At 33.3% G+C, this 13,521-nt stretch overlaps 1 protein-coding gene across 2 annotated transcripts; it reads left to right on the forward strand.

Annotated features, from left to right (window-relative positions):
- Window positions 1-1,317: 1,317 nt before the first annotated feature.
- On the forward strand, window positions 1,318-10,566 carry LOC101256773 (uncharacterized). 2 transcript variants are annotated; one of them, XM_004238719.4, is made up of 11 exons: window positions 1,318-1,612; window positions 2,003-2,297; window positions 3,641-3,718; window positions 3,839-4,347; window positions 5,316-5,948; window positions 6,074-6,228; window positions 8,451-8,662; window positions 8,767-8,900; window positions 8,986-9,332; window positions 9,407-9,510; window positions 10,219-10,566. In XM_004238719.4, exons 2-11 carry the CDS (start codon window positions 2,021-2,023, stop codon window positions 10,287-10,289), a joined length of 2,520 nt encoding a protein of 839 aa, XP_004238767.1. In that variant the 5' UTR covers window positions 1,318-1,612; window positions 2,003-2,020; the 3' UTR covers window positions 10,290-10,566. The 2 variants fall into 2 exon arrangements, with proteins under 2 accessions (XP_004238767.1, XP_069153841.1); XM_069297740.1 differs by lacking the exons at window positions 1,318-1,612; window positions 2,003-2,297 and adding an exon at window positions 2,758-2,951.
- The last annotated feature ends 2,955 nt before the right edge of the window (window positions 10,567-13,521 follow it).

The raw sequence follows: 13,521 nt of genomic DNA on the forward strand, positions 1-13,521 counted from the left end.
TTTTATAGGTTTGTTCTTTGAATTTGTTGATGTGTGACATTATGTGAGGATTGAGAAAAATATGATTTATAGTATTGGTAAATATTATTTATGAAAAAATTAAAATAAACAAACACTTGAGTTAGCTTTGTTTACATCATTGATCAATAGATTATTATTTTTTAAACGAGTTAATGGTCAAAAATATATTTGAATTGTCATTTTTGTGTGAGTTTACAACACTTTAACTATTATTACCATCTATATATTAAAACACACTTCAACCTACTTGAACTATCACCATTGTTTTTTATAACTTATTATCATTCATTCTCTTATCCTACTTGAACTATCACCGTTGTTTTTTAAGTGTATCATCAATAGTTTTAAAAGTTCTATTCTTTGTATGCTTATCGTTTTTCCATGAGCCGAGAGTTAGTCGGAAACTACGTCTCTACCTCTAAGGTATGGTAAAGTTTGATGCACACTCTACCATCTCTAGACACAATTATATGAAATATGTCGTTTATTATTAAAATTTTACTCGATTGAGATGATTGTATTCTTCAAAATAATTTCTTCCAAGGATGAAATGAAAGGAAATATTTAATATTATCTTAATCTTCTTAATGATAAATAATTTATGATATTAATTTTAAAAATCATTAAAATAAATATTTTGAGACGAATGAAGTATGTAAATGAAAAAAAATATGTTACCACACACACATTAGACTTGGGCCCAAGTTTTCAGTCTGTTATCTACTATCTGGTCCAATAATCCAAGAGCCCAATTTTTAATCTGTTATGTACAATATGGCCCAATATTATTAGTATTAGAAATATACAAGTTTAAAATTGACTTTTTTATCTGAAGTTTGTCAAAATCGACTATCAATTAAATACTTTTAAAAAATTCAATGTAACTTAAATAACATGATAAGAATAGGTTGCGAGGTGAACCTAACTCTTGTTTTTATTAGGGGTTTATTATTTTATCGCGTACAAAAATCACCCCTAAGCAAATAATAGTACCATAGTTATGTATACTATGGTAAAAATAGTTGAATCACATTGTATAATGATATACATCATGTGAATTGTAGACTCAAAATGTATATCATATTGGTACTTGTTGATTAGTTTATAAATATTATAGTATTTTGAGAATGATCATGAGTAATTATTATTATGTTTCTCAACGTTCGTTTAGACGGTTGTTATGTATTATTTCATAATATATTGTATTATATTATATTATATGATGAATATATTATTTTAATAATTTGTATACTCCATTATGTAATATGACATATCAATAAAAATAGATATGATCATAACAAATTTGTAATTGAACAAAATGAAACTTTTCATGTTATTTAACATTATGATATAATAAAATTTAAATAATAATTAAAGCTAAAACCATAAACACACTTGTAAGTTGTGAATAAATCTAACATTTTAATGAAAAATTGAACTTTTCGTTATAAAAAAAACGAAGCTTTGACACAGATCCAAAGCCTATCACACACAGCACCGATTTATTCCGGTCCGACTCACCACCGGTTCACCGCCGTGTTCCCGATCGGCAACCTCCCTGACTCTCTTCTCCGGTAACATCTCCGATCAGGTATTTTCCGATTTCATTTCCTCTTTCTCTTTGTCCATTACTGATCCTATACCTCAAAAAACACGTACTCTTCATCTGGTAGACTCCTATCGCTTTACAATTCTCATTCTATAGTTTTATCTGTCTTCAAATTTTATCTGTTTTAGTATTTGCCAATGATTGTCGTGTTTATTAGTTGAATGTTTTTGATGAGTTTGGTTGCTAGCAAATGGTCATAATTGAGTAGAAAATGTAATGCTTTGAGCAGAGGTAGATCCAGCATTTGTGCATCCAATGCCTCACTAGAACACTATTTTGTGTGGATAGAAAATTAACATACACACGTATATTTAGGTTTTTGTTGTCAGTTTCGAGGATTTGGATAGTGAAGTTAAGATTTTATTGTTGTAGGGAGTTACAGGGGAAATCATGAACTTCCTGATGCTGAGGTCTAATCAGACTGCAGCTTCTGAGCATTCACCTGCTCGTGGAGTGCAATCGGTGCCAACTCATGCTTCCAAACCAAGTACTACTTTAGAGGGCCTTATTTCTGAAGAACCGTATACAGAGAGTGAGAAACGCGACGGTGAGAGTGATGAATTTGAGGATGAAGATCTTGCGGACATAAATGAGAAAAATAACTCTCAATTTGTTGCCAACCACATGGATGTCAAAGAGGACGAAGGATGGATAACTATTCCAAAGAGTATCTTTTATTTTTTTCCGCCTTTGATCTGAAAGTGTATTTTTTTCATTTTTGTTTTCTGCCTTGTTCTTGATGTTTGGTATCTATATCCGTATGCTTATTACTGATCAGATGCGCTGCATCACGTTTCTTGGCTAATATTGATACACCATATGCATTAGTTGTCAGAAAGGGAAAGTAACCTGAATTGGTTTATGTGGTCCTATGACACTCTTCCTGGATGAGTTGCAACTTGCAAGTCTCTCTGGAGTCATTCGTCTATAAACTTAGAAATTTTATTGCCTAAAATCCTCCAGTACAGATTAGAATAGTAGATTTGTGCCTAATTCACAATGTCCTTCTGCTCAAGTTGTGAGAAGGAAGCTTGCTAGGAGTTTAGTCTACAATCGTGCTGTCTAAGTCTTTCTTACACACGTCCTACTTGTTAAATATCTATTTTAGACTTTAGATTACCATAGTTATTATGGAAAGATTATCCATTCTTTGAAGGAGAAAAAGGAAAATTTGTAAAGATATTCCTATCTCGGTGGAAAATTGGTTAATACAACTCTTATCTTCACGAAAGATTGGGAGCGTTTCTAAGAGGGAGCCAGATGGTCATCATTATACCTGATGATGGCCTGCTTTTGGGCTATTTGCCATTGTTTCCAATTAGTGAGTTATTCATAGAAGTCTGAATCCAGTGCTTGGAATGTCCCTCCTTGTCTAAATTGATGACTATCATTCATAATTTTGTTGTGTATAGTTCTGATAAGAATGCAAGGTAGGGAACCATCTTTTATTCTTAAGTCCCAACAATACACATCTTATAGTTTTGGATCATACTTGCTGTAAGTATTCTGGAATTTCTTTACCGATCGAAATTTCTAATGTAGGAAAGCCATTTATTCGTATCTGTGGTTTGCATTTGGCAATGACATTTTAGCTTTGGATTTAAACATTGGTCGAGGATCTTAATTTTTAGTGTTTTTTTTAATCTGTAATATTCAGTAAAAACACTGAAAGGTTTCATCATGAAGAGCACTTCTGTTGTCTTCTATTTCACCTCTACTTTTTCTGTAAGCACTGATAATTTTCAAACTTGGGTGTGCAGAAGGAAATCAAAGATTCCTGAATGCATCTGTATAATTTTTCGCATAATATCGTTATTCTCTTTGTCTTTTGAATGTTAATATAGTTATGGAATATTTTGTTAAGTTGGATGAAATCTTAGTTGTGTGCTTGATTTTTCTCTCAGCTGCTTTTTTCTTCAAAGATAGTGTTTGATGTTCAAAATGTTTGTCCAGCAATCCCGAACTCATATCTCAACGAACTAATTACCAAGTCTTGACATGTCTTTCCAGATAAACTTCCTGAAAACTGGAGTGAGGCACCAGATATCTCTTCCATATGCTCACTGGACCGCTTCTTTGTTATACCTGGTAGCTACTATTGTTAATCTCTTTTCCTACTTGTATCCTCCTCTCCCCCTCCTTTTCTATCATCTTCCACCTCTTTTCAGGTTATCATTTATTTTTTTATAATGTTTTCATCAATTGTAGGTGAACAGGTCCATATACTTGCATGTCTCTCAGCCTGTAAGCAGGATACAGAAATTATTACACCTTTTAAAGTTGCAGCCGTTATGAAACAAAATGGTAACACAGGGATTACTTCTGGGTCTGTTTCCCCTGGAGAAGCAGTGGATGATGGTAGTGTAAGTGAGAATGGAAATGCAAATATTAGCCCCCAAAAGGAGGTTTCTACTGGTGAAAATCTGTTGAGATTGGAAGATTACAAAAGACAAACTGAATCACTAGTACAAAGGTTTAATAGTTCTCACTTTTTCGCTCGGATTGCCGAGTCAGATGAGCCTCTATGGTCGAAAAGAAAACCTATGGAGGAAGTATCTGATATGATTGGAGCAGATGACTCAGACACAGTGAAGACACTTAAAAAGAAGCTGTCTCTGAGTGCTTCCACTGATAAGGGAAACTTTGATGCTAGAACCTCTGGTGGAGTGGCAAGAAATGCTGTCAAGTGTTGTGCCCTTTCAAATGGAGATATAGTGGTATGTTCCGCAAAAATTGTAGTGTCAGCAGTTACACCCAATCTCTTGTGAAATATATACAGACCAATGTACATGCCATCACCTTTTCCTTAAATTGTACAAAGACATTCCATTTCTTTCATAGTGTTGACGTTGGTATCTGCTGTCGTGTTTCTGTTTTTTTAGTTAAACTTATGCCTGCATGAACCTATTTCCCCTTACTTTAGCATGTAGTTAGCAGATCCAAAAGAAACATAGTTTCTTTATTGTGCGAAATGTCCACTGTGCTAGGATTGATGCAATTGAAAGAAACCACATTGAGCTCGGGTTTTCAAATGTGGCAAAAAAATTTTGTTGTCCTGTCAAAACAGTAGTTTAGATGTGGAGATGGTGGTCAGATGTCATACATAAGCTTCTCCGGAAGGAAGGGGGTTATTTGGAAAGGGATTCTTGGAGGAGTAACCTGATTTAGAGTGTTTTTCTTGAGAAATTTGTATCAGGGTCCAGGAGAAGGTTGTTGTAGTGCTGAATGGTATGGCTAGAAAAATTCGGGTTTCTCTCCAGGTTATAATGGGTTCCTTAGTGTTATTTCTAGAAGTATGATCTCACTGTTTGATGTAGTGCAGGGTGACTAGTGGATTCTACAGATGTCTTCCCGTTTTATTTTCTCCTTATTCGATCTCTATAATTTCTTTTGAAGGCAATCATAAACACGGATGTTAGACAAGAATTGTTTTAGTGGTTGGAACATTTAAATCAGAGTAAGGTAGGGGTAAGGCTGCATACACTACCTTCCACAGAATTCACTTGTGGGACTACATTGGGTATGATGTTGTTGAACATTTAAATTAGAGATGAAAAATAGTACCTCTTTTGCTGCCCTTTCTGATGCTTATAGACTTTTAATTGTACTACTTATTAGTTGTCTTTTTAGATTTTCCTGGAGAACAACTGATGTAGATACAATTTTCTTGTTTGGAAGGATGCAGGTACTTTTACAAGTAAATGTCGGTATTGAGTTTGTGAGAGATCCCGTGCTTGAAATTCTTCAATTTGAGAAGTATTACGAGAGAAGTTTGTCGTCTTTGAATGAGGATAATTTGACTTATGCAAATCAGGATCCCTGTGGTGAACTGCTGAAATGGCTACTTCCTATAGATAATTCTATTCCTCCTTCCGCACGACCTTTATCCCCGCCTCAATTAAGTTCCAGTGCGAGCATTCGTAGCACATCCACGAAGCCCGTCGTATCTGGATCTTCTGGATCACAACTCTTTTCTTTCGGTAACTTTAGAAGTTACTCCATGTCTTCACTTCCACCAAATAGTGCGCCACCTCCATCTGTTACAACCTCCACCACTGGACCAAGTTTTAATCCAGAAGATTGGGAACGCTTTTCATTTCAAAGGTCAGTGAAGAGTGAAAAGATCGGGAGTGAAGGACTTTTATCTTTTAGAGGTGTATCTCTTGAGCCAGAAAGATTCTCGGTTCGTTGTGGTTTAGAAGGTATTTTCATCCCTGGAAGAAGATGGAGGAGGAAAATTGAAATAATTCAACCAGTAGAAATTACTTCTTTTGCTGCTGACTGCAATACAGATGATCTCCTTTGTGTCCACATCAAGGTGGGTTTTATTCATTAGCTTGAGTAACTAGCTAAATTGGATATGTGTATGTTGCTAGGAATTTAATGTTCCTTATGGCTTGGGTATATCGAGACGATTAACATGAAATCAGCATTCTTTTGCAGAATGTCTGTCCAACACATGCACCTGATATTGTTGTCTACATAGATGCCGTAACAATCATTTTTGAAGAAGCTTCAAAAAGTGGGCCTCCTTTATCATTACCAATTGCATGTATTGAAGCTGGTGAAGACTATAGTTTGCCAAATTTGGCCCTCAGGTTTAATTCGGTTTAACTTCTTATCTTTACTTAGTAAATGATTTATCTTCTTTATCAAATCATTATGAATAGTGCTAGTGTATTGACTCACAACAGACATCATTTTGGGGGCCTGGTGTATGTAAATTTGTATTTAATGATTGAAGTTACCCTAATCTGCATTTGTTTTAGAGGCTGTTCTTCTTTTAACCAAGAGTATGGAACATATATTGGCCATCAGCAGAAATAGAAGCATTCCTTCCATTGAGGCAGGTCTTATTAATAAGATATCTGCATAGAGTTTACTTGCTGCTATTGCATTGCAGCAAGTATCAGTGATCAAGCTGAATATTTTTGAGATTCTGAGGAAATTCTTAATATCTTAATACTTTTTTCCAAGTATGTTTAAAGGAAGGCTACCAATCACCAGTTAGGTGTTTCTTTAATTAATAGCGTGTTTGACCAAGCTTCTTGGAGGCGGAGAACACTTTTTCTGAGATTTGAGCTTGCCAACTAAAAAAGTGCTTTTTCTTGGCCAACTAAAAGAAGTGCTTTTGAACAACTTAACCAACTTTTTTGTTGTTGGGATAGTTTTGTTAATTGTTGGGAATAAGCTACAAAATTTCAGCTTTTCCCAATAAGCTAAAGTAGAAAAACCAAAGGTATAGCATAGTTGTCAATGAAGTAGGTTGATAACCATGAGGTCTCAAGTTCAAATTTCAACAAAGACAAATAGACTAAGTGATTTCTTCCCTAGCCTTGGTGGACAGAGTTACCTGGTATTATTGCCGTTGAGAGATAGAAGGTATCTCGTGGAATAAGTCGAGGTGAATGAAATCTGGCTTGGACACCACGGTTATAAAATAAAAAAAGAAAAGAAAGAAACTAAAGTAGAAAATAAATTGTTTCATGGAAAAAATATACATCTACGCCTCAGTCCCAAACAAGTTGGTTGGCTATATGAATCTGCATATCTTCACTTAAGCTCGACCATACTAAATAGAATAAAAATTGAAAAAGTTTACAACTCTTATTATTATTAGAAGTTCTCTAGTAAATCTAATACCTATCCTTAACTAGTAGCTATCACATATATGGATCTTTTTCTTCCCTTGTGCCTGTCTTTAGCTAAGTTGGCATTGATACCAAGATTAATAGGTCTTTGGAGACAACTTTCTTGCATTTATACTTCACCCCCTTTAAACACCTTCACTAACCAGTGTTTTACACCTTCTGACTAGTGCATCTGTAGGTCAACGCAATACACCCATACATCTCAAGCGACCTTCTTGCATTTTATCCTTAATGTGTGCTACTTGCACCTTCTGGCAGATGTGGTCATTTCTAGTCTTATCTTATCTGACATGATTACATATCCATCTTAGCATTCGCTTCTCTACAATTCATCTTGTGGATATTTTGTATTTTAGCAGCCCAACATTCACTGCCATATAGCATTTTGGTCTTATAGCTATTATGTAGAACTTGCCTTTCACTTTGGTCGGCTCTATATTATGAGGATTCATCATGAATTGAACTGGTTGACTGTCAGCCTACCACAACCCTCTTCCTTTCACGGGCTTGGTACCAACAATGTTAGCAAGTTCACGCAGGGGAAGATTTTCAAGGAAAAATATCCTTCTTATAAATTTGTTTTTACCAAACCATCCCTCATTAATTTAACACATCTATCTTTCAAAATTATACAGAAGCTTTTCTCCTTTTTTGGTTTCTTCCTGTCCTTTTCCCCCCTTATCTCTCTGCTCCTCCTCTTCCTCTTTGGAATAATCTATCAACTATAAATATGAGTCATTTCTCTCTTTATTAATTTAATTAAACAAATATAAATTAATTTAGGTCTTTCATAATAAATAATTAAAATAATTTCTCTGTTTTAAGTAATTCTAATTGTAAAATGAACCTTGCTACTTTTTTTTTATACTTAAAAACACTTTAAAAATATGGCTATACACAAAATTCTTATCAAATACTGGGGAAAAAATACTTCTCAGACGAATTGGTTAAACACAAACACCTTTTTCCAAAACTAGTTCTTTGAAAGCTATTTAGCCAGAAGTGCTAAAAATAAGCATTTTTTGGCAGTTTGGCCGTACAGGCTTAAGGCTATTATTTTTATTGCTAGCTTCGAAAGTCAAAACCAGTGTCGGCCTAACTTTTTGTTGTAATTGTTATAATTGCTGGATTGCAAGTGCGAAGAAATTAACTGCAATATCCCTTTGCAGGAGAGGTGAAGAACATTCTTTCATTCTCAGACCAGTCAATCCCATCTTGAAGAGTTCCAACGGTCATAGTGGAAAAACTTTTCGATCTTCACGAGTACATTCTAGAAGTGCATCATCATCATGGCACCATCTTCCCATTATTGAGGAAAGAAATATTGGGTCACCTACTGATAAATATGCAGTTCTGGTATCATGTCGATGCAATTACACTGGTAGGTACTGTTTAAAAAGAAATTCCTTCTAGGTACATGTATCTGAAAACTATTATGGGGTCTTACACTTTTTAAGTTCTTGGATCTTCTATGGATACTTGTAGAATCAAAGTTGTTCTTCAAACAGCCAACGAGTTGGAGACCACGAATTTCTAGGGACCTTATGATCTCTGTTGCTTCTGAAATGACACAGCAAACCCTTGGATCTTTTGAAGGAGGTGCTCAGCTTCCAGTACAGGTTGTACATGATATGAGAATAATGTTAACTTATCATGCTGAAGGTTTAAACATCTTGAATGCTTATCTTATGTTCAATTTGTCAGGTCTTAACTCTTCAGGCATCAAACCTGACTTCACAAGATCTGACAATGACAGTGCTTGCTCCTGCTTCCTTTACTTCCCCACCTTCTGTGGTGTCATTGAGTACTTCACCGACATCACCAATGAGTCCCTTCATTGGTTCTTCTGATTTTACGGAGAGAGTGAGTATTGATAAGCAAATTAGTGCTGCTCCGAGCAATAGCTCGGTATCAGTAAATCAAGTACCGGAAGGGAAAAATCTTTCTCAATCAGTTTCATTTAGTGAGAGAGCCACTCCCATACCTGATGTGCTTCCAAGTGGCGATTCAGGTTGTACACATCTATGGTTGCAGAGCAGAGTTCCCTTGGGGTAATCATTTATTTGTAAATTATCTTTATTTCGCAGTTCGGGTTTAATCTTACACCCCTTTGTGGTGGTTTCAGATGTGTGCCCGCTCAATCTACAGCAACCATCAAACTTGAAGTACTTCCCCTGACGGATGGTATAATCACACTTGATTCTTTACAGATTGATGTAAAGGAGAAAGGTATTAGCTGAGTTCAAATTGTTAAACTCGTTTCTTGCCACTTTCGTTATTTAAATATCCACTTGAGATGGCGGCAATGATACGACATCAACCCCTGCCTTAGTTCCTTAAGCATATTTCACTTTTATATCAGAAATACTAGAACTTTTCATAAATATCATATTTTCCTTGGTTCCTTTCCCGCTCTTGAATTATTACTCAAAAATTAGTGCAAGGTATTACGCGCCTTGACAGTTGTGTCGGATTTATTTGAATTGAAAGAACAGAGATGAGATCAGTTAAGAGGAAAATAAAGTATGGAAAGAAAGGAGAAGACCCTATTTGGTTGGATGAAAATTAGAACTTATCGAGCTACGGTTTTACCCCAATTTCTGGTGGGTAAAATACTTAAAACTTCTGTGGCTTCAGTAATTATCTTAATCCATCTCTTTCATTCTTCTATTTACACCTTTTTTGTCGGGTAGACTGCAAAAAGCAGAGTAAGCTGTTGATATAATTAGATTTGATGCAGTTTGTGTTATCTTTTATGAACTATGGTGCATTTACGAACTAATTGAGTAATTTACGAGCAGAGTACAAGTGATCCTCTCCTATGGTGCTTGTGTCGTCTGTAGTTTTTGTATGTGCTACTATCTGTTTGAGTCTAGAACAAGTTAAACGTCAATATCGTAAGATGAATTAACTGAGACAAATATTCTGCATTGGCAGGTGTGACATATGTTCCTGAGCATTCTCTGAAGATCAATGCAACTTCAAGCATTTCCACTGGGATTATCTGAGGTGACTATTTACAGTTTTCAGACGTCGTAAGTGGACAGAAAGATACTCATAGTGGTAGTGTCATACGTAGATGATATCGTGAGTTTGATGTAAATTTGAGGAGTCCCTTTGATGTGTGATGATTTTGTGTAGATTTATAAAATGCCAAAGGTGAGAATGGATTATGTGAAGGGATTGTGACTGTACCTTATTGTAGATGATGTTATGTTCAATTTGAAGTACCAACTAGGGGGAAAATTGAAAAGCAAATGATAAGGATATTTTGTTTGTGTATAATTGTTTTGGTTTAGGCCCCTTTTCCAATAAATTTATTTAACCAAAGGACCCGAGTTCGAGCCTAGAAGATCTCGATGGGAGTGCTACTCCTGAATGGGTCCTGCACTGTTTGTAATTTTATGTTTTTTTTTGGGTCAATTTCAATTTTCAAGAGTCTAATTTCTAATTTTTTAACTTATTTCTACTTGATTTGCAAAGCTTACATCTACAAAATAGTAAATTCAAGTTAATGGATTCCATCTCATATAATTACAATCAAATTAAATGAACTCACCACTTAATAGACCAAGTTTTTGTAAGTACAATATCATAGAATTTGGCATGTCAACTAATTTAGAGGTATATTTTCTTGGTACATATTTAGCAATAATTAATTGCATCTTTACAAGAAATTAAATTAAAATATCTATAGTCTTGTTTTACCAACAAAGAATAAAAATTCAAAGTTACACATTAATTATATCACATACGTACAAGGAATTAATATAATTAAAAGTTACTACTATTAAAAGCTAGATAGAAAAGGATTAACACCATCCTTGAATTTTCATTCAAAATTCTATATATATAATTCTTTCCCTATGATCCACTTCACCGCCCTCACAGCAACAATAACATATTCAATATAGTCCTATAAAATTAGATTTAAAAAGAATAGAGTGTATATAAATTTTATCACAGACCTCAGATGTCGAGAAGTTGTATCGGATTGACTCAATAAGAAAAAAAGTCGAGAAAAGAAAATAGAAGTACAAGAAACAAAACAGGACATTACAACAATAAAAAAAAATACGATAATCGAAGTACAAAAAACAACATACAGTAATGACACGAAATTACTCAAAACCTTTTAATTAATTTCATGCACATTTATTCATGCACTGTAGTCTATGTATAATATATATACCCCCATGTAAATCCCTACCAATTATTCAAAATATAAACCCTAGAACATCAATTTAAAGAAAACATCTCCAATGGCTTATTCTACTACTAATTATTCTTCATGGAAATTCATCTGCTTAATTCTCACACTATCTCTTGTTCTTGGCTATGCTTCTTCAATGAGAATATCATCGGCAACGACGATGAACTCGAAAGAGGAAGAAGATTTTAAATTATTTTCAAAATCATTTCCGAAAAAATACAATGAAAAGAAAGAGTTTTTAATGAATAATTTATTTCTTATGCTACCAAAAGGGGTTCCTGTTCCTCCTTCTGGACCATCACCTATTGGGAATAATGATGATAACCACTTCACTTATCCTTAATTAAAAGTGAATTAATTATTGCTTAATAAAAAATTATGTTATTATATAGTTTGATTTGAATGGTATTTCGTATATCATGATATATAAAAAAAATATTATATTATGGATCGATTGAAGACCTTATGTGATTCTCTCTCACAGTTACATTCTTTTAAGCTATGAATTAAAGGAACTATGCTCAACGAGGTGCTAATTTGAATAAATTTTCAAATTAAAAGTAAATTTATGATGTTTAGATTGTGGTTACGATTAATATTATTTATCTATATCCAATCTTTATATAATTGATAAAGGTAAAATATGTATAAATTAATCATGATTAAGTAATAACTATGTGTATATATATGTGTACATATTATGCATTTACTTGATATAAATATCTAATATTAATTGTGTCACATATCTCGATCTATTTCGTGTGTGATTTTATATTTTTATTTCATGAGAAGCCCCCATCTTTATAATATTTGAAAATTCAGGGTCCTTGTGTATAATTTTATATTTCCTTTCTAGAAATAGTGTTCAACATTTTAATCTTATATTTCTTCTAATATAACTATTATAATCAATATAAATAAACTTGCTCCATCATACTCTGAAGGATTTGATAGGTTAATTAGCTTCAAAATTATATTAGGTCATAATCTCTTTAAAACCTTTAAAATTTTTATCTTTAATCGTCCGTTACTCAAATAGTTATTGCTGCATGATAACATTTACATCAGTGTCATTGAAATCAATGTTCATAAGTCGAGATCTTTTGGTCTTTGATTAATTTTATCTTTGTAAAGATAGATAAATTATTTTTGATCGACTAATTCAATGTTACGAAGGACTAATATCCTAGCATTAATATATATATGGGCAAAAAAATTGAACTATTGACGATAAATACTAGAAATTCTATCTTGCTTTGTTTTACATTACGTATTAGAATTATTATGTTTTTTTTTTCAATATTTGTGACTGAAATTTTGGCGATTATCGTAACTTCATCGACATAAATATGAGCTAACACATTATGCTTCAAAATTGTCTTAAATTAATACCAAATTTATATCAACTCAAACATTTTTTATTTTTTCTAGAAAAAACATTTTGTTTTGTTCTACAAACAAGCTCATAATTTTTCCCATTTATAAAGTTCACATCTACAAATTAGTAAATTCAAGTTAATGGATTCCATCTCATTTAATCACAATGAAATTAAATAAACTTAGCACTTAACCGACCAGCTTCTTTAAGTACAATATTGTAGAATTTAGCATGTTAATTAATTTAGATGTATATTTTCTTAAAACATATTTAGCAATAATTAATTGCACCTTTACTAGAAAATTAAAATTCTTATAGCCTTGTTTTACTAAACTACAAAGCAAAAAATTCAAAGTACACATTAACTATATCATATACGTATAAGGAATAAATATATAAAATACTATTAATAAATAGATAGAAAAGAAATAACATCATCCACTTCACTACCCGCAAATATAATTTCACTAGCGACTTTAATCCTACCTCAGATCGAGATTGTTTTTGATAGACTCACGGCTCAAGAAAAAAAATAATAATAAAAAAAGAAATAATGTATAATAACGATTAACGAATACGATAGTACTTAACTGGAAACAACATATAGTAATAGCAATATGAAACTCGTAAATATGCTTACTACGACTAC

Source organism: Solanum lycopersicum, chromosome 5 (genome assembly GCF_036512215.1).
Source record: "Solanum lycopersicum chromosome 5, SLM_r2.1".
In the NCBI taxonomy this organism is placed as follows: domain Eukaryota; kingdom Viridiplantae; phylum Streptophyta; class Magnoliopsida; order Solanales; family Solanaceae; genus Solanum; species Solanum lycopersicum.

Bases quoted from the DNA above. Each gene is read 5' to 3' on its own strand.
- LOC101256773 (XM_004238719.4), top strand. From the start codon at position 2,021: ATGAACTTCCTGATGCTGAGGTCTAATCAGACTGCAGCTTCTGAGCAT. The intron at 6,229-8,450 runs GTTTAATTCGGT...ATCCCTTTGCAG, and splicing joins TTGCCAAATTTGGCCCTCAG to GAGAGGTGAAGAACATTCTT. The intron at 8,663-8,766 runs GTAGGTACTGTT...GGATACTTGTAG, and splicing joins ATGTCGATGCAATTACACTG to AATCAAAGTTGTTCTTCAAA.